This window comes from Amaranthus tricolor, chromosome 12, assembly GCF_026212465.1.
Source record: "Amaranthus tricolor cultivar Red isolate AtriRed21 chromosome 12, ASM2621246v1, whole genome shotgun sequence".
NCBI classification, from domain to species: domain Eukaryota; kingdom Viridiplantae; phylum Streptophyta; class Magnoliopsida; order Caryophyllales; family Amaranthaceae; genus Amaranthus; species Amaranthus tricolor.
This window is the reverse complement of record NC_080058.1, coordinates 6,263,420-6,290,000: the sequence shown is the minus strand read 5'-3', so window position 1 is coordinate 6,290,000 and position 26,581 is coordinate 6,263,420. Positions and strand designations below refer to the sequence as shown.

Below are 26,581 nucleotides of genomic sequence, written 5' to 3'. Positions count from 1 at the left end.
TGTTTTAAAATAAAAATGGGACAATTGAAGTGAATTGTACAAATAAAAAAAATGGGACAATTAAAAAGAATCAAAAAGAGTATTACGTCTACTCAATTTCCCTTATTCATTTTAATACATCTTAATGAATTTGCTCAATTTCAACTTTTAAAGGATCCTACCATTTTTACCCTTTATTATATTGTCTCTTTTATTTTTAAATATCCCACTATCTTAACCTATTATATTCAATTTCTTAATAACTATATTATTTAACAATAAGGCAAAATAATAGGAGAAAATAGTATAATGCTTCCTCTTGATTGCTATAGATATTAACATTTCTCCTTAAAAAATCTCAACTATCTCTACCAATTATAAAAACCAATGGAAGTACTATATAGATCCTAATAAGAGTGCACATAGATTAAGACTAGGGGCGTAAGTAATTTGGTGAAAAACCGAACCAAACCAAATCGAATAAGTAATTTGGTTTGACTATATTAAAAATTTGGTTTGGACTGAATTTTAATTATAATTCGGTGTTCGGTTTGGACTCGGTCTAGGGTCCAACAAAACCGAAAAACCCAAAAAACCGAAATGTTAAAGGCATGTTATATCTTTCATTTGATTTGTTTGAACTTTCACCTTATTTTTAGATTTTTGTTAAAAGTTTTTTCCTTGTTCAAATTAAAAACACTAAAATTATTAAAATCTATTTAGGAGCTTAAGAAAGAATAATTTTGAAACAATACATACAAATTTGATTTTCGGTACAAAATATACAAATCGTTGCAATTCGGTCTATTAGGTTCAATTTGGATTGGTATTAAAATTCGGTTCGGTTCAATTTGAATTATAAATATTATGATTTTAATTTAGACTGAAAATAGTTTGATTTAGATTTGTATCGGATCGAAACTAAAAGCCAAACTTTTACCGCTAATGAAGACTACCTATATGGCTATATTCTATAGACGGGAGGGTGGCTGGCTATGGACTATGGAGGAACTCGAAGTCAACGTCAAACCACTTGTGTACCTCCATTCCTAACATAGATGATAATAAATAGGGTCTAGAGATGGCGATAAAATCTTCTTTAGTGATAAAGTCAACTATAAGTTAGGTCATATGATTATTATTTTTGCACGTGAATCAAATTCAATTCATGTACTCTTAGTGAAAAATTATTCACCTCAATTATTTAATAAAACTATTACAATTTTAATTAAATAGAATAAATTTTAAAAATAAAATAGAATAGAAATAGTAATTTAACTTAAAAATACAGAAACATTCTTTGATACAAATGTTATTTTCACATGTTCAACTAAATTAACTATTTTACACTATATGTTAAGGGGTGTCAAGTTCGACGGTCATTATTATTTGTCGCCACCATTTTCATTTTATCGCCACCCCTTTTAATGAAATTACGAATTTGCCTCTAAACTTTAAAAATTTACAAATATGCCATTGGAGTTAATAACTTTTCATTTTCATTTTTTAAAATTTTTCTTTTATTATTTTTATTTATATTATTATTTTTGTTATTATTATTATTATTATTATTATTATTATTATTATCAAACCACAATAATAATAATAATAATAATAATAATAATAATAATAATAATAATAACAAAAATAATAATTATTATAATAACAATAATAATAAAAATTTTTTAAAAAACAAAAATAAAATTAAAAAAAAAAAAAAACAGTCGCACAAAACGTGCGACTCAACCTAGGTCGAGTCGCACGTTCTGTGCGACTGATTTTTTTTTTTTTTTTTTGAATTTCGACTTATAAAATTTCTTTTGTTTAATTAATTCATTTTTTAAGTTATTATTATTATTATTATTATTATTGTGGTTGTTATTATTATTATTATTAAATTATTATTTTTATTTTAATTATTATATTTAATTTATATTTTTAAATGTTATTATTATTATTATTATTATTATTATTATTATTATTATTATTATTATTGTGGTTTAATAATAATAATAATAATATTTATAATAACAATAATAATAAAAATTATAATAACAATAATAATAATAATTTAATAATAATAATAATAATGATAATAATAATAATAATAATAATAAAAAATAATAATAATAACATTTAAAAATATAAATTAAATATAATAATTAAAACAAAAATAATAATTTAATAATAATAATAATAACAACCACAATAATAATAATAATAATAATAATAATAATAATAACTTAAAAAATGAATTAATTAAACAAAAGAAATTTTATAAGTCGAAATTAAAAAAAAAAAATAAAAAAAAAACCAGTCGCACAGAATGTGCGACTCGACCGTGTGACTCGAGTCGCACGTTCTATGCGACTCTTTTTTTTTTTTTTTAAAAAAAATTTATTTTTGTTTTTTATACAATTTTTATTATTATTGTTATTATAATTATTATTATTTTTGTTATTATTATTATTATTATTATTATTATTATTATTATTATTATTGTGGTTTAATAATAATAATAATGATAATAATAATAATAATAATAATAATAATAACAATAATAATAAAAATAAAAATAATAAAAAAAATTAAAAAAAATGAAAATGAAAAGTTATTAATTCCAATGGCATATTTGTAAATTTTTAAAGTTCAGGGGCAAATTCGTAATTTCATTAGGAGAGGGGGGTGGCGATAAAATGAAAAAGGTGGCGACAAATAAGAATCGGGAGTTTGACTTGATTATCGAGGACTCGGCGACCCGTCAAGTTGAAGGTGGACGGATCATCGAATGTGTTGTCACGTTCTACCCTTTGGTTTACTCTGCAAAGGAAACAAGCCTAGTGTGTCACTTGACAAACCCCGCTTGCCAGTCGAGTCACGCTTTCTCCAATAATTTGACACTTAACCTTGTATTGAATGATTAAGTTTCTAGCACGACCAAAGTGCTAGACAATTAGCCCCAAAAGTTATGACTTATGTCCCAAGACGTACCATAGGGTTTGGTTTATGTCCCTTGATGTAGAAAACGTGATGCACCAACTAATCCTTTTAGCTTGTTATGCACACTCCAAGCTACTAAGTTTGTAGATGAGAACAAGTAAGTGACCTAGCAGAGGACACACAAGAGAGTTTATATGAAAGGTCTCTTACTCAATTCAAGTTGCTTTGTACAAATGACCTTAGATGCCTATTTTATAGGCGAGTCATCTTACCTGAAATGTATTAGAATTTTCTAATTTTATATATTATCTAGAACTTTATAAAACATTTTAGAGTCATTCACCCGAGGATGTTCTAGAGACTTCTACACTACTCTAGTACATACTTAAATATACAAGAATGCTTTAGGCCTTTTAAGAACATCTAAATACTTCTTGAGTGTTCTAAACTTCTAAACCCTTCAAGATCCTTTCAGACATTACCACAAGCCTAAAACTTACATTAATCTGAGTTCAAAGATTGTTGGTTGACAACCAATGATGAACTACTTTTGTCTAAGGGTCTGGATCTAGTATAGATTGAAACCCGAACCCTTAAAGTTGCTATTAGATTCAAATTCGAACTCAAATCATTAGGATTTTTAAAAATAACTGAATAGAGTAAGTTATAATAGGATTTGGGTAGCGTCTTAGACCCTTACTTATCCCTAAATGAAAGTGACCAAATATATAACTTAATAATTTATTTTGGTATGATGTAAACATATGTAAAAATTGGAGTAAAAGAAACACATACACTCTCCTTTATTCATTAAGCAAAGATAACATTTAACCAAGGGAAGTGCTCCTACATAGGACTTACTTAAAGGAACATAAAGATAATCTACCACACTTATAAGGCTTGCAACAAAACCTTAGTAATCGAGGATTACAATATCTTCCCAACTTAACACATGAAAATTTTTCATCATCAACTTCAACAATAATGTTAAACAAATCATCTTCACTCTCTATGACAGAAGTTGAAGGAATGGTATTTGCAGAAATGGCTAAAAAAACCGATAACACGAGCACAAAAATCATCACCATTTTCGCTTTCGATCCCATCATGTTCATCATCGACTTAAGCAAAGGATGAAAAAATTGTGTAGGAAGATATGAAAATTGAAGCCTTTTTATAGTGATAATAATGGAAAATGAAGTGTGCAAGTAATAATTTTGGTGCAAGGGTGGATCATGTTGTTGAGGGGATATTCCTTTTTCTCTTAGAAATCAAGGCTTTAATTGTCATCATTCAACTGAATTTGAGGACATTCTTCCAAAAAGTATGCAAAAAGGGGCATTTTATGAATCTTAGGTTACAAGCTTAAGATTCTTTATTAAATTATCGGGTAGAGTGAGGAAAGAGGATGGCTAAGCTTTTTCATTTCAAATCTGATTCGACCCAACCTTTACAAGTCCTAAAAATAATTCATAATCAGCAAAGTGGCACTCAAATAATCCGTTTTGCCGGTTCGACTTGGTTAAGATGATAGTATCACAAGACTAAATGCGATTCAAGCATAGTCGTGTCATGAACTTGTTACATGAAGCGTATCATTGTAACATCTTCTAAAACATATCAAGATTTACAACCATTTTACAAGTCACAACAGGAAAAACATCACCCGCGTTGATCACAAAATTGATTCCACGACCTTTTATCACCTTCTAGAACCTACAACAACCGACTTACAAGTCACAACAATAACAAAACCACCCACATTGATCACGAAATTCATGCACTGATGTTTGCAACCACGATTTTCATTACTCAATATTCGCGATTTATAAAATTTGTGACCAGGACATTTGGTCACTCTTCTTTTTCGTAATTTCTAGCTAGTTAACTAGCCATGTTAAACGAGATTGCATGAAATTGGTTAATAAGAACGCCATCATTCAATTCGTTCTATCCTACTTCAACGAAACGAAAACAGCAAGGCAAAGACATAAGCAATAATAATTGTATAGACGACTGTAGTAAGGCTAAGGCAAATCCAAGATAAGGGCAAATTATCTATTGCCATTGTAAAACAAAATTTGGTCGTAAGAAATAAAGAACACCTTATTAATAAAAGCTGAACACTAAGACTAAATCAGAACTAATTCATACCAACGATGGCGTCTGCCCGACTGGTGTTCCAAGGGACCAAGGTTTGTGAGTGACTTGTATAATATTTAGAATGATCCCTCATTACATTCGTACCACAAAGCCAAGCTTAATAAAAAATAGTCTTCATCGAGTGCAGAGGCTGGACGGAGCTCATAAAATTTGTATAGTCCAATCGTTAGATATACGAACATTAGGCTTACGGATTGTCAGAACAGATGCCATTTGAGAGCGCTGAAGCCGGAGGGGGCCCATCTCGATTTCAATCTCCTTGTTTAAAGGCTTGATAAGGGCGCTTTTTGGTCGTGATGTGTGTCCTAAAAGTATAATCCTTTCGATTACACATTCTGTAGTGAATAATTTATCGGCATTTCCTGAGGGTGCTATGTTTATAGAAGTAAGCTTGCCATCAGAGAATATGAAACGGCGATGAATATAGGCACCACGCTGGAATTCAAAACTCTTGCCATCATCAATGTAAAGTTCTCCTTCTGCTGAATGAGAACTATCCAGAGCTATCACCTAAAACAAGAACCAGAAATAAAGAGATAAAGAAAACACTTGTAATCGGCAACCCATACAACAAACAGGAGACAACCAGAGAGATTTAACCCAAATTATCTACATATAATCGCGCATGATTTAAAGGAATGGTGCACCATTAAATAAGACAAGAGGATTGCAAACAAAGTTCAATATACGTAATGCAAAATTAGTAGGTCAGACGAGATAAGTATCACAAAATCAATATCTTGCCGTTTTCCGCGACACCATGACCATTTCTGCAAACGCATCTGCGACAGCGTTTTTTCCATGGGTGCTATAAACCGCTCTAAAGCACTTGCCTAAAGGAATCATCTCGCCCAGCGCCATCAAGATGTCGAGCCCTTCGACCGCATAGGGTGCTAGTCTTTGATGCGACAAAGCGAGCTTTTTTAAAACTAAGGTTGTATGATTGTATACTTTACAAAAACACTCAAGTGTGAAGGATATAGAATTAGAATTCAGTTTGAATATATTAACACCATTTACAGTAACATGCAGCTTATTATGAGTCACATCTAAATTACTCCTCACAAGATAAAACCTTCCAGTATCAATATCATGAGGTAAAAATGTGCACAGTTCGACCTTGATTGTCAAGTCAACATATACGGATAACAAGAAATGCTATAGCCTATAACAAGTTAACAACACAATAATGCCGAAGTCTGAATCCCAAAAGAACGGAAAGGAGTATAACTGTATGGAAGAAATTCAAGTGAGAACCATCCTTATATGAGAACTGAGAACCAATCTGCCTGACAAAAAAGTGTTACTTTTTACTAAAAAGGTGCTACTTTTAGATAAAAAAAAAGTGTTTTCTTTAAAAAAAATAATACTTTTGGACAAAAAAGTGTTACTTTCAGAAAAAATTTTGAACAAAACTCACAAAAAGGTGTTACTTTCATAAAAAAGTGTTACTTTTTAAAAAAATTGTAATACTTCGTATTATGTTTTTTTTGAAAAATAATTTTTTTTCTGAAAGTAACACTTTTTTGCTAAAAAGTACCAACTTTTCTTTTATAAAAAACATTTTTTTGCCCAAAAGTAACACCTTCAAATAAAAACAGTAACACTTTTTTATCAAGAAGATTGGTTCTTAAGGTTCTCAAATATTGGATCTCAATGGAACTTGACCCATAACTGTATAACCAGTAGAAAAATATTTTTCGAGGTTAAGATAAACAATAAGCATTTAGAAAGTAAAATACTTGAAACTGAAAAGACATCAAAAAAGTCAAGACAGAAAATCCTCCGACACCCAAAACTAGATCTAGAGGTTTTTAGAAAGATATGTTAGTTGAGATCTAGAAGGATACCAGTGTGTATGGATCATTCACCATCTGGGTGGAACTTCGGCGGTAGCGGTCCTTCCTGGAAATGATGGTCCCTGCCCTTTGGAAAGCAGGAACACTTTCATCAGACACCTCCAATTTATAGGTCACACCTCCCTTGTAAGCAGTTCCTGTTCTCATATCATACCAATATTGTCCTCCGGGAAGATATACCGATGTGTGCTTAGCTTTCTGGATAGAAAAAAAGGAGGACTTGTCAAAACAATAGACTTGAGCATGAGAATTGAGAGGTTGAGATTACGATACAAAATGTTGGAAGGTTAATGACCATGAAAACAGAAAATCACTCCGGTATCGTAGCATAAACATACCTCGGAGTACACTCCTTGCACAAAAATACTGTTACCAACCATAAAGGCCTCATCATTGTTGAAAGTAGTTTCATCAGTGGGGAATTCCATCCACAAAGGACGCATAAGGGGAACGCCAGTAGTGTTTGCCTCTTTAAACAACGTGTAGAAATATGGAAGCAACATGTAACGGGTGCGGATTGCATCCCTCATTAGTTCTGTGTTACGCTCACTGCAATCAAGAGGAAATTTTCAAAATCTTGCCACAACGGTCATACGGTATCAACAGTCATTAGATATTAATGATAAACTTTTTCTAAATCACAAATTCTTATTTAAGACGGTCTCATTGTAAGACAGTTCTAAATTTGGCAAAATATTCCAATTAAATTATTAAAACATTCATTTTGGATATAAAAGTACTCCTTTTTCAAATTTGGGCTCCTTATATGGACCTGTCTCACAATGAGACGGTTTCATACAAGATTCACTCATTTTAAATATATAATGTTCAAAATGTATTTCAAAACATGTAACTACCATTCTCTACTTCACCATAAGACAACTTGATAGAAGCCATTTGGCAGCTGAAACTACAACTAGCCAATTTCAATCTACATTCTCACTTTCACAATTCACAAAACCATCAGGACGTCATAAACCTAATCTAGACAGAATATTAATGGTTTATGAAAGAGAAAATACACAGCACAATACGACATACTCATCAACTGAAACTTGGTGAGTTTTTTATAGAACTGATGTCTTAGATTGTTAGCACTAAGTATACCCAAGTTCAAAATGTTACGACTCGATTTGACATTATCAGGAAAAGGGAGTCCCTACCAAAGAGAGAAGTTTAAAAGCCAAACTAAGAAAACAGCAAGTAAAAACAAATTAAACCCATTAAGACTTGCCTCCTCCACTAAATTGAGAAACAACAGCTAATATTTTCACAAAACTTAAATTTCCCAAAAAAGAATAAAGATAAGCCATGAAATCCAATTACGTTACTCTTGATAGATAAACAGAAAAATATTTACCCAAACAGCCAGGGTTCTCTTCTTTTAGTGTCATGATGGGCGTGTCCACGGAAGAAAGGATAGTAAGCACCCAATTGATACCAGCGCACCAGCAATTCAGGTTCAGGATTGCCGAAAAAGCCCCCAATATCGGCACCTATATGAAAAGATTAGCCGTCAGCACTTGCATTCTTTTAAAGATTGTGTTGGGATGAAGGAATTCAGCTTACCAGTAAAAGTTATGCCGGTCAGTCCCATGGCCAAGACCATAGGTACTGACACCCTTAGTTGTTCCCATTCAGCAGTATTATCTCCAGTCCATATAGCTCCATATCTTTGACTCCCAGCAAAGAATGCTCTTGACAAAACAAATGGTCTATCCTTCCCCTCACCTCTCTTCACAAGTCCAGCAGATGTGCCCATGTGAAAATAATACCCATAGGCATTATGAAGCTCCCGGTGTTCAACGCCTCCAACGTGCAGAGCATCCCTAGGCATTGTAACCTGGTTATCAAAATATAAACAAGTTAGGGGCCAATCTATTACGAAAGAAAATTTTTTTGGTTATATAATTCATCATGCCACCTCAAAATGAGTTGCAAAGTTAGATACAAAGAAGCTCCCTCCAAGTGAGAAATTAGAATATTTTGGAACAATTTTTCACAACATTGATATTTAGCAAGATGCGCAGCATAGGATTCAGTGTGGTGGCCGGCTCAAGTGGGGAGTTGCGTCCGAAATATTATGCAAGCAAGGTATGGCACTAAGATTAAAGAACAATTCTACCAGAGTGCCATCAGAGCAACACTACACTACTAAAGAGTCAGAATGAGAAGATATCAAGATCGAAGGATGAGGGTAGCTTAGATATGTATGTCATGATGAATGAGTGAACATACCTAAATGATTGAATTTGAAATGAAGACTTAGAAATGAATCTTAGAGTTACGGTTATTGGGAGACCAAATAGGTGCAAATTATCAATGATGGTTTAGCCATGTACAAAGAAGACCAGAAAATGCATCTTGAAGGTAGGAACTTTGAGGAGCACAAAGGAGGAAAGCATAGATGACGATAACTTGGACACCAAGAGTGACAATTGACATGAAGAATTGGAATTTTCATGAGCATAGAACAATAGATAAATATGAATACAAAAGGAGAATATTTGTATGTGGTCATTAGCATTGATTTTCGCAGTTGTAGATCAGTATTGGATAAGGCCAATTAAAATGGAATTCTTTTTTTACTGACGACCTCTCATGTTGATGTTTTAGGTTCATGTAGCCAATCCTATAAGTTAGAATTAATGCCTCGGCATGGTTGTTGTGCTTCCTTAAAAGTGTGTAATCCAAATATTAAGTCAAGTGATGCCAATAATATAACATGATGATGGGACCCTAAACTAGAGGCCTAGACCCTACACACATTCTGCAACAACATATTCTTTTTTGGAAGTAATAATATTACATTTTTGTGATCTTTAACAGAAACGAAAAAAAAATCCTCTAGATATGAATGTTGAAGCCAATATCACATACTATAACTCATTCTAGTTCATGATTATTATTAGAAAAAGATCCAAATATATCAGCCAGATGGAAGGTTTTAAACGGTGACATTCATAGAACATGGCAACAACCAGCACAACCATGTCTCACCAAAACAATCTGGTCCAAGTTTGGTACATAATTAAGACAATTGCATATAGTTATAGAAGTTTGAAATTTAACAAGTGTAATTGGAATAAAAAAGAACACAATGACAAGGAATTTGTAAAATCATACTCACAAACTTACTATAGAGGTAAAAGTAAACAAGAATAAAAATAAAAATCAGTCCTTAAAATATACTAGAGTCCCACATTTCATGACAGAAATAGCAGAAGATGTGGAGAATAGATTGCTAATTTACTATAATGAACTTCAATAATACCTTTCCTCTCTCAACTATCATAAAAGGGAAAAAATACGCACTCAATTTTATCAGTGACCATATTTGATAATGAACATTTGGCAATAGTGGTTTCCGGTTCCCATTCTCAGTGTCATTGTTACTGCTAATGACATCAAACATACAGGGAAATCTAGATGTCCACCTCTTATCCCGAATCCCAACCTAATATTCCAACTAAACAAACTCCCGACCCCCAAAATACAATTAAGATTCATAAATTTACACTACAATATTTACAGGATGGCATGTTAAAAACACTCATAATTTACGATATAAGCAAGAAATATGAACGGATATTGGAGAGAAAGCAGTTAGATACCTCAGGTCCATTAAATACAGAAGGCTCATTCATGTCATTCCAAATATATAATGAGGGTGTTGATCCAGCATAATTCTTGTACGAGAATTTTTCTGCCCACCATTCCCTGACCTCTGGACTCAACACATCTAAGTACGACGATGAACCAGGCCAACACCATCCATCAAAATCCTTCCCAGTAGCATCCTTAACATAAAGCCCTTTATCTGTAGCTTCTTTATGTATATAATACGAATCATCCCGCTTTATGTGTGGATCAACAATAGTAACCATACGCCTTCCTTTAGACGCCAGCTTGTTCTGCATCTCCTCCGGATTAGGGAACAACATTCTATCCCAAGTAAAATACTTCTTTCCATCGGTATGCTCAATATCAAGCCATAAAACATCATAGGGAATATCATTTTCATCAAATTTCGAGTCAACATGATAAACATCCTCTTCATCCCTATAATTCCACCTACATTGATGATAAGCCGTAGCAAATAGCTGCGGCATTGCAGGCATTCCGGTTACAGACACATACTGTCTAACTACATCCTTAGGACCAGGACCCACAAAGAAAAATGCATCAACTATACCAGCTTCACTCATCCACAAAGTATCAATCCTCTTCAGATCCGAGGGGAGCGAAAGTTTTGACTCCCCAGAAGTCCAACCATCTCCAAGAACATCAATTTGCATTTCAGCAGCATTCAACCAAAAAAACCCAGAAGTCCCCCGGGGTTTACCATGGGCAAGCATGAAAGGAATGGAACCATACAACCCAAAAGGTGATTCGTGAAGGTATTCAAACACATCCAAGTTAAAAAGCCTATAAGGTTCAGAATGTTCAATACCAGGACCTCTAGTAGGCTTAAGTGCAAGACTAGTAGCATGTTCAGGAATACCATAAACAAAATCAGCATCATAAAATGAAACATCAAAACTAATAGATTGAGGACCATAAGGTCTAGAATCAGTATGACTTCTAAAGTTTTCTTCCCAATTATCCCCATCCTTTTTCACCCTCAATTGTTCAAAATCAAACAAACCATGTGAATTAATTGAAATTACACGCTTACCTCCATTTTTATCTCTCACAAATACCTCAAATGGATCTCTTCTAAGCACAGCTTCATACCCATCACTTAAATAAACAACAACTGAAGATAGCTCCAAATCCCCATCAATTTTCTCCTCTGAATAACGCTGCAACCACAGCTTTTTCTCCGAAAAACTGTTTTCAATCACAGTGGGTACTTCAAAACGTTTCTTTGGAGGATTTAAGGAAGGATCTTCATCAATTTTAAGCCTCAAGATTCCATCTTGATAAGCTGAAACCCTTAAAATCAAAGGTTTTTGAACAATATCTTGAGATTCTTCATTTTCCTCATTTGAATCTGTCGTTTTTTCGTCAATTTGAGGTGGGTTTTTTGAGATTAACTTAGCAATGAGATCCCCATCAGAAACTTCAACATCAATGGCTATAAGAGAACAGAAATTGGGTTGTCGAGAACGAGCTCGTTTGCAAAATGGAGTTTGATTGCAATTGCGAAATTCATCTTTTTTCCACGAAAAAACTGAGGGTAAGAGGAGAGAAAAAGAGACAATTAGAAAGAGTATGAATTGGGGTTTGCAAGAATTCATTTTTGTTTACTCAGTAATTGCTAAATCAAGGGGTTGATCATAGTTAATTGATTGAATTTCAATGCTTTTTGTGAATCAATGAAGGATGAAAGCAAGAAAATTGGGGGAATAGTCTCTAGTCTGGACTTCTGTGGGGGTTTCACTGAAATATGGGGAGTATTTTGGAATTTGGAAGAGCAAAGACTTATATAGAAAGTTTGCCTATGTTCTTCTAAATTTGTTCTTTTATTTGCAACAAATTTATTTTGAATTATGCACGCACTATTTCTTTAATATTTATACATTTATGTTCTTTTATTTCTCTCAATTTTAATCGTTATACTCCTATAATTTAGTTGTTCTTTTATTTTCCTAATGATTATGCAATATTGTAATGTTACAAACTCTTGAGGATAGAGGGAAATAAATAGAGTTTTGTTTAATTTTCTAATATAGATTCGAGTTAATTTATCTTAAATTTATTAATCTGTGTGATAAAAGATTATGATAATTTTTTTTAAAATACTTGTGAAATAAGAAAGTATTTTAGTCACAAATAAGAAAATAGTTTTGTTACCACACAATAAACTATTGTATTAATCGTCTTTAGTTTTAATATCATGCAACAATATGAATATTAGTAAACTCATTTAAATCAGTAATTATATGTAATATTTGGAATATTTTCTAAGAAAATAAATAAATAAATAAAATGAAATAAAAATAAAAATAGAAAAAAATAAATAAATGATAATTTAAAATACTGAAAATTAAATTAAAGAAACATTGTTAAAAAAAACTATGTTTCACGTTTAATAAAAAAAATTAAATTGTTAAAAAAAACAAGCTATTCGTTTAATTTTTTTTTAAAATAATAATTTTAAATAAAATAAAATAAGAAAAAAAAACCCAAAAATGTAGGAGTAGTTAATATAAAAAAAAAATTGAGTTTAGAAAAACTAAAAAAAAAAAATTTCAAAATTAAACTTTTTTCTCCACTTCCTAAAATAACTCCTCATTTATCTCCATTATCCTTTCCTCGTTTCACAAGGTAATTCTCAATGTCCATCAAATTAGGATTATTCTGTTAGTATTATGTGCTAAGTGATAATTGATGTGTTTAAATGGGAAGTGTGATTTTAAATGATATTATACCTTTTTACATTTTATTTTCAAAATTATATTTACTACTAATTTTTTACATATTTAATTTATAATATTATTATTTTGATGAAAGTTATATTATTATATTAATAATGATTTTTAATGCGATTGAATTTGGGAGAAAAATATTTATGATATTAATTCGTATTGCCACCAATTGATATTAGAATGGTGATTTGGAAAATGAGATTTCAGTTGGATTTTCATGAGATATATATTTATTGGAAAATTTATGATCATAAAATAAAATAAATAATGTATATTTAATTATATGTTTGTGTGCTCGCGACTAATTATTAAAATATATTATTAAATCACGTAAAGTGTAACACAAGAGAAATGAAGCTCTTATATTGTTGTAATCCAAGTATAAGGGTGATGAACAGGTTACCTTGTTTGGTTAGTATAGCTGCTGAAAGGTATTATTATTTTTGCTATTTGATACAATGTTTGGTTTTCTTTTAATTTATTGTGATCCAAGTAGAAGGGTCTGCACATTAGGGTCACCTGAGACTACTCTGCTGGCCTTGATGAATTATTTGAGGTGACGACCTCTTGATGAAGTAGGTATAGGGGTAAAGTCTCGGCCTACTAGCGTTCTCGTTCCCTCAAATTAATAATTGGATATTTGACTTCATTATTAACTATCAAATTAATTAATTGGATTATTTGAATTTATATTGTTTATACAAATTGCTGTTTAACCAACTATATATTATTTTCTAAAATTATTTTCAATTTGATTATATTTTATTTTCTTAAATCAATTTCATACTTAATTGTTTTACGGGATGGAGGTAAAATTTTTGGGAATTTTTCCCTTATTTTTCTTGCATTTTTATTTTGCGGGTTAAGTTATTGATCGCGTGGGGTTCATGGAGTGAGTTTCCCCGAGAAATTAGTTTTATTAGTAGTCATGTTTCATGTCTCAGTTAAAATTTTACTTTCAGTTGTAAAAATTATTTAGTTGTTAAATTGTATAATTTATTATTATACATTTATTTAGCCTTGCATTTATTCCTTATCAGGAATAGATGTGGCTGTAACACTCCCATAATTAGAATTTAATTTATGTTTTCTTTTAAAATGTTTTTTTTAAATTGGACCTAATTATGGGGATGTTACATTATATGATATTAAAATAAAGATGCAAAATAATAATAATAATAATAATAATAATAATAATAATAATAATAATAATAATAATAATAATAATAATAATAATAATAACATATTATTTTTTAAGGTAAAATTTTCATGATAGAGTGATATATAAATATTGTTAAAAGAAAATAATCTTAGTGTCTTTTTGTTTAAGTTATGTCTAATAGGAGTAGTTTGATGAGCTAAAATTTCTATGAATAGAATACAATTTTGATTTTTTTCTTAATGATACATTTTAATAAAAGTCAACTAAATTTTAAATTAAAAAAAGTAAAATTATTTTTGATAAATATATTAGTTCAACAAACTAAGTTAAATTTATTGGTACTTAGAAGAAATAATTACTCTTAATTTAGTACAAATAAAGTTTGAAAAAGAAGTTCAATTCAAGACTTTAACTAATAAACCAAAAAAATAAAACAGCTGCGAATTGTGTATTTTTGATATAAAATTTAGTATTAGGCTAAGAAAGAAGTTGAGTCAAAAACAAAGAATATTTAGAAGTTAAATGAAATAAAAAAAATAAATTAAAATAAGAAGTTGAGTCAAAAATAAAGAATATTTTGTAGTTAAATGAAATAAGAAATATTGTGTCCTTATTATACAAAATAAAAATATTTAGTATAATTTTGTCCAAAACTCCTTTGGTTGACATTCAATTCTGAATTTGAAGTTAATTCACAATAATGTTCTGTAATTCAAATGGGGTTTTGCATGGTATTAACTAAATTACTGCTGCTCATAATATATTATTTTTATAATAAAGATTATCCTCCGTTTAATTTTACTTATAATTCCAAAACACGCATCTCATGGCACATTTTCTATTACTAATATCTATACTTATCATATGTGAATATTATTAAAACTTAATTTATCAAAACTGTTTATTGAAATGATTCTTAACAAAATATAATATGACTATATGTTTTGTTAAAAAAAAGTATAAGCAAACTTATGAATTGTATATAAGTCAAAGCGTTTCAAGTAAAAGAAATAAAAAATAGTACTATATTATTATTTATTATTTATTTAAAAAGATTGAAAAGATTTAGATAAAGTTCTAAGCGAATTTAATAAATTTTTTCTTACTTAATGTTAGTTTGTAAATTTTACAAAATTCCCATAATTTTACATAACTGTTTGTTTGACATAAAATAACTTTATATTTCTCAAAATTGCTAATTATTTAGAGGTGAAAATAATCAATAAATTCCTATAATGTGCAGGAGATAATACTTTAAAATTTAAATTTTTTATAATCTTAGTTTATTTTGTCAAACAAACAAAATCCAAATTTTAAACTCATTTAGTTTGAATGCAAACAAAATAAATTGACCAAAATTTTCAACACAAACCATCTCACATTCATTTTGGACGTTGATAAGTCATTAGAGAAAAGTAAAGAACAATGAAAAGTTATTTATACGCGTTTTACATACTTTTACTTTCTATATAAATGGATGTAGATAAGCTTGGATCATCTCTAGATTAAAAATAAAGAATAAAATGGAACCTGCTCTTACAATCTTCATCATAGTAATCTGCGTCATGTTCGGATCAGCGTTTGCCATGGCTATCTTACGGAGGTGTTGCTACGGAAGCCAAGCCTTACCCAATCAAGGTACGACAAACCAATCTATGGACACACTCCACCATGCCCACCATCATGCTATGGCGGCTCATCACCATGCTCACCATCATGTTATGGCAGCTCACCACGACGCCCACCATCATGCTATGGCGGCTCACCACAACACCCACCATCATACTATGGCGGCTCTCACCATGTCTAATGTCTGATTTTACTGTCTAGAAACATCATGTTGTATCTAAAACTCTTGTTCCTTGGAAATCATTAATTTCCATTGAATATTTCGTTGTAGTTTATACGGCCTCTTGTTTTCATTTTACATTTATTTTTTATTTTTCACGACCCTTCCCAATCAGCTCTAATTAGTAGACAAAAGAAACTCGAATAAATTCATAAATTATAATTTCTCTAAATTAAATAAGTTAAAGTGACTACAAGAACAATTTGGATGTCTCAAGCCCGAAGCATGAAATACAAGTTACAAAACTTACAGATTTACACTATCAAACTGCTACGAAAAAACAATGATAAAACCTGCCGAAAAATCTCAAGGCTTCCATAATTTCATGCTACAATCTTCACCATATGTAGCAACAAGATTTATGTGAGGATGGTGCGTAACTCCAATAACATCTTTTTCATGCACCTGCCACGATCAAATCAGAAGATCAATATGCCTGCAAAACACGTTTAATCGAAAATATGTCCATCAAATACCAAAGCAATTAAATTACCTTCATCAGATGCTCTAGTTTACCAGACTGTTGGCTAAAACAATACAAATTCCTGGGAAGCAACAGGAAGAACATTAGAAGGAAGATTCGCCGAATACAGTTCACATGAGTAATATTAGTCCAAGGGTTTCACTAATAGCATACCTGTCTTCACCGACACAGTAAATCCACTCTCCTTTTGGTGATACGCAAGCAGCAACAAAGTCTCCACCTTCTCTCTTACCTGACGAGAAACTCTTCACGACCTGTTTGAAGTATTTAGAGTCACAAGATGCTAAAAAGAGAACACGATATTTAACAAAGAGAAGTGATTTTTTTTTTTCAAAAATAAACATGTAAACCAAGAAGACATTGTTGATTAAGATGCATTCTTCCAGATTATAGTGAACTAGCCATGTTATCCCGATATGGGATATCTAATAAACTGGTATCATACGTGATACATAGTTGTGCCTATTTCTAGTATATCTTCATTAACTTAATAGAGATGGCATAAAAAAAGATACTAATTATAGAACAATTTATTACAATGTGGTGACTTCTTTCAGAAATACGAGACATTTTGAGTTTTTAATTCTAGACCAAAGAGTGTATATCACAATTTACAACCAATGATGTCAAGTCAGAACATTCTAAGGGATTGATGGTGAGATACTCATTTTCGAATTAAAAATAGTGAAAATAGAGAAGCTTTGAATATATCCTTGCAACTCAGTTGTCTCAATATTACCATTTTTAAACGAGAAAGAGTTCAAGATTAAATATTAAGTTTCTCTATTTTTCCTAGACAAAATTCTTCTGTTAAGCAAGTATACACTTGGAGTTTATTTGTCTCGTCCACTTGCAAATTTCCGTAAAAGATTACAGATTTCACTGTGTGCTGTTACAACATCCAAGAGCATACCTGTCCTTGGAGCGTCATGATATAAATCGATGATGTCTTGTTGGAAACAACAATGTGATCCATATTCTTGGGGAAAAGATGGACAGAATTAACAGAAGCATCTCCACCCTGAGTTTCAGAAAAGTAAAGCACTGATTATCACCAATACAAAAGCAACAATGAACAAAGCATCAGAGTGAGAGATTACCCTTAAAGGCGGTGGTGGTTTGAACGTCTGCAAACACTCAGTTGTCTTGACATCCCAAACCTATTCAGGCATTTCAAAAAGAGTCAACTAAAAAATGAAAATTGAAAGGAAAAAACTTAGGATTCAGGTAGAAGCATAAAGATATTAACTGATATGCAACTCACCTTGACAGTGCAATCACTAGAAGCTGTGATCACACGACTACCATCATTAGTAAATATAGCATGATTGACATAAGAAGAATGTCCACGGAATTCTTTTAACAACTTTCCAGACTTCAAACCATGCACCCTGAATTCATTCAAAAATACAACTTGATTGTAAGCAGGAGACTGGAAATTGATCATGCAAGGCTTTGTCAACAAAGGCCCCAAATGACAGGGAAAACTGATAGGATACTGTCGTTATAAAAAAATGAAGGAACAAAAAATCATAAAGACTACAACACAGAACATTACTTCTTTACAGATGTCAGCTGGTTAACGCAGTACTAATTTTATTAGCTTAATAATTATTAGTGTCATGAACTACGAAGGAGATCCTCACCTAGCTGTACTATCAAATGATGTACTCAATATCTGACTTCCATCTCGAGAAAAGCAAAGACTTGTAACCCCCATAGAGTGAGCACGTTCGAGGCGTCGCAAACACTGACCAGTTCTTATACGCCACACCTGCATCGTAAAGCAACAGTTATTGCTTATTTTCTTTCTCTAATATATCATAAAGGAACAGAAAGACTCAACATAAGAAGCTACAAAACAAGGGTATCAGCCACAAAACATAATCAACAAGACCATATCACACTTAAATATTATCTTCCCCCTTTTCAATTAGATTGAAGCAAGAACTTAAAAACTTTTATAATATAATCATGCTTACTTTGATCTTTCCATCTTGAGAACCGGACGCAAGCATCTCAGAATCTCGGCTAAAATCAACGCAAAGGACAGCTTCCTCGTGCATCATAAATGTCTCCTGTTAACATACAATTAAAATCCATAGATGCAGATAAATCAGTCCACCAATTTTTAAATATTCATTGTATAACGACTCCTCAAGTACAAAAACACTGTCCTAGTTGACTTTCACAGAAATCATGAGGTATTTTATAAGCGTAAAAAACAGAACAAGACACGCCTACTTCTGGTAAATTTTTAACAAGCCATTCTGAAACATTTTGAAAGAGGAAGTAGGGCAAGAAATATCGTTGCGGGCTAACAATTCTCACATTTAGACCAACAGACAAACCATCTTACATTGATCAGTATACAATAATGAGCAGAGCAAGAGTTTCTATAGTCGGTATAGAGCTATCGGATAAATATCAATATCATTGAGAAAAATACAAATTCACAATAAAACATGTGTCTTCAAAATTCTCTTCATAAACAACTAGTTGCATTAGTTGGTTAGATAATCGAAAACAGAGAATCTTGAGTACTATTGAAATTTAGAAGAACTACATGGAAGAGCCATTGAACAGCTTGAAAAATCCAAGGATCGCTCAAAAAAGTCAAAATGGAAGCAGATAAGTTCCAAGTGAATGGACCGAAAAAATAAATTTGATTTATTCAACTTATAAAACAAAAATGAGACCATTCAGTTTGAACAGCAAAAAAGCAAAACTTACATCAGCTTGGTACTGTAGGTCTTTCTTGAGCTTCCCACTAATGTGGTCCCATACCTGAACTCATGAACATAAGCATCACTTTTTAAATAATAAGTACACATAGACAAGGAAGAAACACCTTTGATATTATACCTCAATAAATCCATCAACAGAGCAAGAAACAAGGAACTGTCCATCTGGTGAAAATCGAGCACATTCTGGGTGGCTTTTCTTTCCAAACTGCAACAAAATTCCAATCAAGTGAATGGTGACTACATGTTCCAATCAGTTTTTCACCATCATTTTTTCCTTGCCTTATGTTGTGATTGTGAATTTTTGCTCGTTGTTGATTTGGACGGTAAACTGGTTGTTTTCGGGCAATGACCCAGTCACATTCACAATGCAACTTTCTTGGATCATAGTATTAAGCTAACCTGTCTTATCTCTATTTTTTCACCACAAGAATATTGATTCCGCAATGCAATCAACAAAAATTCAAAGGTAACAGCAGCTAGGCTTATCAATAACTTATAGGTAGCACTATAGTAGCAGCGAGGTTTATCAGCAAACTAATAGACAATTTAAGTCCTAACATTGTAGTAGCACAAAGATTCCTATGCTCAACGCTGAACTAAACAGCATTAGCTGTCAAATATGGCACTTTGCCACGAAAAAATCAAAGCTGAATAGAGAAAGTACATCAAAAAAGTACATTAAGGAAGCAGCAACGCTAAAAAAACAAGGACAAGCATAAGCCCCAAGGGCTGCAATACGCATAGCATTTGCATGTTCATTGACATAGTATTTATGAAATGTCAGAAAATTTTGAAATACATTAAGAAAACCAAGTTTACCTTGATAGTATGCGTAAGGGTTGTGGGATACATATCCTCAACATCTTGTTTCATTGCAGCAGTCCCACGAAATAAGTCAAACTGAGTTCCGGGAGGAAGTAAACCTGATAGTGCAGAGTCCAGGAAAGTTGATCAATAAACACCATGGAAGAACATAGCATATTTCAAGTTCTGGGAATATGATGCACAAGCAGGTGTAATTCTCAATGAAGCAAATAGCCTGACCAGTGACTATTAAGAAATTTAATTGCATATTGCCAAAAAATATTTTTAGTAGACCTGTGCAACAGGCCGGCCCAGATCTGACCCTTAATTATGTGGGTTTCAATCGGGAGGGACCTTAAATGGGCCCTCTATATTTATATTAGAGCGGACTGGAAATGGGCTCGGCCTCCATTATTTTCATTGAGCCATTCAAAACTGCAGTTCATCCCTATGATTGGATTATATCATCCAGATTCTTGACTTTCCAATTTGCACAAATTTTTGCCAGAAACACTAATCAGAATTCAGAACAATCATAGTAGATGGGTTAGGGAGAGAATTGATCTTGCTAGAGATTTACAAATGTCTTTAAGACATGATGATGAAGAAAGTCAATATATTCCATCCATGCTCTCTTTGATTTCCTTATTTCTAAATTTGTTTTTGATTTCTTCACCAGCAGGTAGCAGATATCCATTGTTTGGCTTTCAGACTTTTTTTGTTGTAAAATCCTCTTTTTATTCTGTTTTAGTATCATTAGATCACCATTCACTTATTAATCAAATTTATTTATGTTTTGAAACTGTTTGCTTTATTATGAATTTAGCTTTCAAGAAAACAGGCCGTGCCGAATGAGGCCCGCCTGTTTAAGCCAGTTTTGTCTGGCCCAACCCGTTTGCAGTCTATTTTTAAAAGAGCATGCTGCACTCAGCAGCTATATGGTGTGCTATACTGGTACACATCAATTCAATGAGTAAGCTAAAACTTTTCTTCACCAACAAATTCAGCTCCAAATATGCAACTTAGAAACTCATGCTTGATACAAACTCACACGTTAACATCATAATAATACAGACAACAGCAAAGGTTCCCTATTAGGTTTAAGAAAATGAAAACACATAGAGAGTAATTAACTCATTTCATTGTCAACAAATACATATTTTAGAAACACTAATTCAATTGTACTTACAGAACTCTTCATGTAACTAACACATACTTTCTCCATGATCGCCAAACACAAAAGTATAAAACAGAAAATCATTTGACATATAATCAGTTTCCCCTTTTTAATCCAAATTACACAGCAGGAAGAATATTCTTAGGTTTCCTTCTATTAAATTACATACACAATGGTGAAATGCTAACTGACCTTGGTGCTGTTGCCACTTCAAAGCTTGCCCAATCAGAGCCATCAATCGTGATGGAGGCACAACAGAAACTTCTGAAGAAAGAGCTGAAAAGTCCAAATAGGAATAATTTATAACAATGACAGCCTTAATCCCAACAATAGAGGGTCACTTGAATTGAAGTAGCAATTGTGAAACATATAATCTGAAGAAATAGATAGGGGTGCAAGAGCTTAGACTTAATTTCAGAATATGAGGCCAAGTGAAATCAAGCAACAGATTGATGCAAAAGTACATACTCTCTTTGTCCCTTTGAGTGTAGTGTAGTGTAGCAAATTCAATGAGACATTCGAATAATTCATATTAAGGTGAATGATGACTATTTTTAAGGTAAAGCGTCATAATACCACATAATTCACTCTCCTCTAGGCAAGAAGAGTAAGGACAACAATGAGCAAAACCATCAGATTCCTACATTTAATTACTAAAGTAAATCTTTCCTCTACCCATTTTACAGCATACAACTGCGCCTTTAAACCTGAAATTATTTTATGAAATGGCCACTATGCACAAAGAACAGAATGTGGATGATGCAGTATATCGTTCACTGATCTAACCAGAGAGCAACTTGACAATCTTCCTCAAAAACCTTTTTAGAGTATAAACACTCAAACACCTACTTGTGCAAAGATATAAGATCCAAATTATCCATTCCGGTTTGTAGAATTTGGTATCCGGTTTTATAACCAGAAGAGATTTCAAAATTCTAATAATATGAAATATTCAAGTTTTAAAAATCTTAAATATTACTTCAACTTTCAATAATTATTAGAATTATTGTTCATGTTTAAATCCAAAAATAAGTTGTGGCCTATAGACTAACGATAGCCATTTAAAAAAAAATTAACTTTTTCCTTTTATAATTTGATAAAATGTATCACCACTTTAAATTTATCAATGTGGGACAAAGAAAATTTTCCCTATATACTGTTGTGCCAGAAAATTTTCAAACTCTAGCTGCTGAAGGACCTTATAAACAGATCTGAGTTGCGCAGCAGTGCCAAGCTTATCATATCTGAGACGTATGCTGAAGCAATATGATCAGTTTAGTAACAATAACTTTGGCACTACACTGTCTGCCCATTAGTAATTTAAAGAGTGCATCCCTTCTCAGGAACAACGCAATAGTTCATGCGATACTCACATGAATATATTTGTTTTGAAGCAAATCAGTGGACAAACTTTCTATAAATTATATATTGTTTCAGCATACTCATAATGTTGTAATATCCTCCCTCCGTTTTGATTAGCTGTTACATCAAAGATTGATTTTGGTTTACTAGCTTTATTTTGATATTCTACTTTTTTCTCATCATCAGAAAGCCACTGAGCAAGCAAAAAATAAAACTACTGCAATAAACTAACAGGGCTGGATGGGGAAATTGGTAAGTGTCCAACATTTTGCATCCTCTCTCTCTCAACTTCCACAGACAAAAATAAAAATACTGCAACAAACTCCTTTATATCAGAACCTAAGTACTCAGTCCCACATTGCTAAGAGTATGAATGGAACTACCACGAGAAACATAGTGCTTTTATAGTTACTCGGATTCAGATATTACATATACCCGGTTTAATAATTCGGATATTAGATGAGCAGGATGTCAATAATTTCGGATTAGAACCAGATCACATTTTTTATCTGAATTTTTGGATCCGATTTGATTCCGCATACCCCTATAAACACTGCAGGTCCAGACACTGAAATGGGTATGATGAGTGAAAAGGTGAAATTACACCTCAATGTAGAACCCTTACTACTTTTGAATAATAATTGACAACCATTTGTTATGCAAACTTGACAGATGCAGCAAGGAATATAAATATAAAAGAAACCTTGTGCAATCTGCGCGCGACGTCTTTCTTTAGTTGAATCTTGATAAGCCTGTCAAACGGAGCCACGTATAAGCTGAATGAAGTTTTATACACTCTAATTTAACTTTGTCAATTTCAACGTGAAAAAAGGGACAGCCTACAGAACATCAATATGACAAGAGCTCAAAATTGGAACCTTATTCAAAAACCTGAAGTAGAGAGCTAGCACAGAGAGTTAAAACATCATCAGGTATAATTAAGCAACGTAAATAGGAAGTGAGGATGGGGGAGGGGAGTAAGCAAATGCTTGCTCTTGACCTCAATAGAAATGGAGGAAAAATAATAAGTGCTAAAACTATGGACTCCAGATAAAAAAAATACGAAAGGATAATGGTGCAAGCAAGGCAAAATAACCATAAATGCACAGACTTATCCTAGGCCTAGCAGACAAGTCTCTCTCTAACTGCAGTAGCCATGCTTTCCCCAAGATGAGCTACCCGACAAATTTACCTCTAAAATATTTGGAATTCAACCAGGGCAACATAATAAAATCATTCCAAATCATGGGTTGCATCATTGCCAGATGAGTTTAAAAGGCAATCAACAGAACTTTTATCCTTCTTATTTTGCTTCTTCACATCTGAATAAAACGAACAAAGAACTGACGCTATCCTTATCGACCCTTTGCTTAACTCATTTGAATTTATCAAACTTGATAGTAGACTTGAAGTCGTAAAATCAACCAAGTAGCCTTAATGTGAACTTAATTATAGTGCAATATTTTTTTCACGTTGAAAAGAAATAGCCAAGAAAAGAGATTTTCAGCCCTTGAAAACTCATAAACATAGACCTATTACAAAAGTCAAAAATCATGTCATGCATGGAAAACTACACAAGGACACAAGAGATATCTAAAGTAGCCTATGGAAGAACCTAGAAAATGATAAGGAACATTTTACATTGTTTTGTAATTAGTTTCATATGGTGCTTATTAGATAGTAACTTCTTACAAAGAAAGACACCCTATAAGTATGTATATAATGTAGAGGAGGGAAGGAGAAGGAGCATGCTTGTATCGAGAAAATAGTGTGTTTACACTATGGAGTTTGAGCTACTCGAAAAGCTCTATATCTTCCATTTTATACATCAATGCAATACTTATCTCTATATTTCAGTAATTTACATAGTTCAGCTTCAGTACAAAATATGTACAATGTTTATAGTACATAAGCTACCAACCCAACCTAATCCTCCTCAAACATCCATTTTTCCACCTTACGCCACAGATAATGTCTTACAACAGAATCTCTTCTTCCCTTGATCTTTCAAAAGTTTGCATGAGTGGCCTCCAAATTAGACATGGATGATTACAAAGACACTCACAAGATCCTTTTATCTCCAAATATATATGTTGCAAAGCATAGAAGCCAGATCATCAACCCAAAATACAATTTCTGAGTCATCATCTTTTTTTGGATAAGAGGCAAGGTGTCCTAGCTCTAACCCCAATCTCTCCTAAGCTAAACCTCGTAAATAATCAGATGCAAAACCATAAGCCACTGCAGATCAGGTAACATCAATCCAAAATCAGCAAACTAGTTACCTCCCTTGACCATTCAAACTTTAGATGACAACAAATTTCCCGGTCTTTCTTTCTAAATTCATAAAAAAATAAATGTTTTATTAATCAAACTACATAAAAAAATCAGCAACAAGACATTCCATAAGAAAAATGAATCAAAAGTACAGACCAAGACCAACAGTGAAGAGTTCCCCTTTTCCTAAATTCATCCTAAAACAGTTTTTCTATAATACCATGTTGCAAACTCTCTCAAGTTGGAACATTAATCCGGGTGAATCCCTCCCCACCTCCAACACAAAGACATAATCCCTCTAATTTTATAGAGAAGCAAAATGGCTCAACAAATAAATACAAGGGTAATAAAGCCACAGTAGCCAGTCTTTATTACATATATTCAACAATTTATATACCATTTCATATATCACTAATTATAACAACAAGAACAATGAAAACCAGAACCTCATGAGGATCAAAATAGGTCCGAACGAGAAGATGCTCGAGCCGCAAGTATCTCTCAGGCTGCTCTTGTTTCAAAACACCCATTACTTGTGTCTGTCTCAAAATTGCCCTGGCCGTGTCCAATTCTCGAAGCTCAGTCATTTCTAGAACAATCTGCCGAAAAAACAAAAAAAAATTCAACAAAAAAAAGCCAACAAACCAGATAACCTGATAACACTATGTCACTCATTAATAATACAGTAACTTGAAAACTTCAAGAAAAACAAGGTGATCAAAATTGAGATTTTCATAGATACCTGCTCATATAAATCCTCCAATTTCTTCCTAGGAAGCTTCAATTGGGAAACTTGAGGCAAAACAGCATCCCATCTTCCACTATTAATATCAGCAATAAATGTCTCATGACTATCTACTGTGTTCAAAGATACTTGGCATTCACTTTGTAGAGTCTGAAACGTTTGATTCAACGAATTTTCTTTGCAAAATTGAAGCACTATCTTAATCACACTGCAATTTATCGCAAATATACGATCAAAAGATTGAAACAAAAAAATTACGAAAGAACAAACATGGAATAACTTGAACCGAATTTAAACAGATTGGGATTTCTTACTCCCGAGCTTCGATTTCAAGAGTAGACATTGTTACAGGTTCGAAACTTTGGGTATTGCAGAAATTTGAAGGTTTTAAATGATTTTAGCTTTTAGGGTTTTACAGTTAAATTATTTCTAAACTTCCTGGGATTTGAGGCTTAAACGGGTAATAGTGAAAGGTAGGCCGGATCTCAATCCAATGTGAGAGGGTAACGTCCTACCGTTTGTCACATTGAAAAAGTAATTTATGAAAGTAAATTTCACAGCATTTAGTTTTCATATAATGTCATTGGTAATATTTTTATAAGATTTTTTATATGGTAGCATTCAGTTTATGCACTATCTAAATGCTGAAGTATTATTCA

The 26,581-nt window shown here is 32.3% G+C and overlaps 2 protein-coding genes across 2 annotated transcripts; both read right to left on the bottom strand.

The window, feature by feature from the left end:
• Positions 1–4,910: 4,910 nt before the first annotated feature.
• Positions 4,911–12,420, bottom strand: LOC130828375 (probable glucan 1,3-alpha-glucosidase). The gene is made up of 6 exons (XM_057694339.1): positions 10,556–12,420; positions 8,511–8,784; positions 8,302–8,437; positions 7,280–7,490; positions 6,933–7,139; positions 4,911–5,592 (listed from the first exon to the last, which is right to left on the bottom strand). The coding sequence occupies exons 1-6, from the start codon at positions 12,182–12,184 to the stop codon at positions 5,224–5,226; spliced, it is 2,826 nt and encodes a 941-aa protein (XP_057550322.1). The 5' UTR covers positions 12,185–12,420; the 3' UTR covers positions 4,911–5,223.
• Positions 12,421–16,453: 4,033 nt separating this feature from the next.
• LOC130828374 (suppressor of mec-8 and unc-52 protein homolog 1) lies at positions 16,454–26,447 on the bottom strand. The gene is made up of 16 exons (XM_057694338.1): positions 26,237–26,447; positions 25,920–26,130; positions 25,624–25,776; positions 23,604–23,652; positions 21,731–21,814; positions 20,377–20,480; positions 19,676–19,762; positions 19,544–19,597; positions 18,793–18,888; positions 18,457–18,584; positions 18,075–18,201; positions 17,911–17,970; positions 17,724–17,831; positions 16,964–17,064; positions 16,820–16,871; positions 16,454–16,731 (listed from the first exon to the last, which is right to left on the bottom strand). The coding sequence occupies exons 1-16, from the start codon at positions 26,263–26,265 to the stop codon at positions 16,633–16,635; spliced, it is 1,542 nt and encodes a 513-aa protein (XP_057550321.1). The 5' UTR covers positions 26,266–26,447; the 3' UTR covers positions 16,454–16,632.
• Positions 26,448–26,581: the final 134 nt, after the last annotated feature.

Excerpts from the sequence above, each read along its gene's own strand:
- LOC130828375 (XM_057694339.1), bottom strand. The coding sequence starts at position 12,184 with ATGAATTCTTGCAAACCCCAATTCATACTCTTTCTAATTGTCTCTTTT. Across the intron at positions 8,785-10,555 it reads CTGTATTTAATGGACCTGAG|GTTACAATGCCTAGGGATGC; the intron begins GTATCTAACTGC and ends TTTGATAACCAG. Across the intron at positions 5,593-6,932 it reads TGAATGATCCATACACACTG|GTGATAGCTCTGGATAGTTC; the intron begins GTATCCTTCTAG and ends TTCTTGTTTTAG.
- LOC130828374 (XM_057694338.1), bottom strand. The coding sequence starts at position 26,265 with ATGTCTACTCTTGAAATCGAAGCTCGGGA. Across the intron at positions 25,777-25,919 it reads TGGAGGATTTATATGAGCAG|ATTGTTCTAGAAATGACTGA; the intron begins GTATCTATGAAA and ends TTTTTTCGGCAG. Across the intron at positions 17,065-17,723 it reads TCATGACGCTCCAAGGACAG|GTCGTGAAGAGTTTCTCGTC; the intron begins GTATGCTCTTGG and ends TACTTCAAACAG.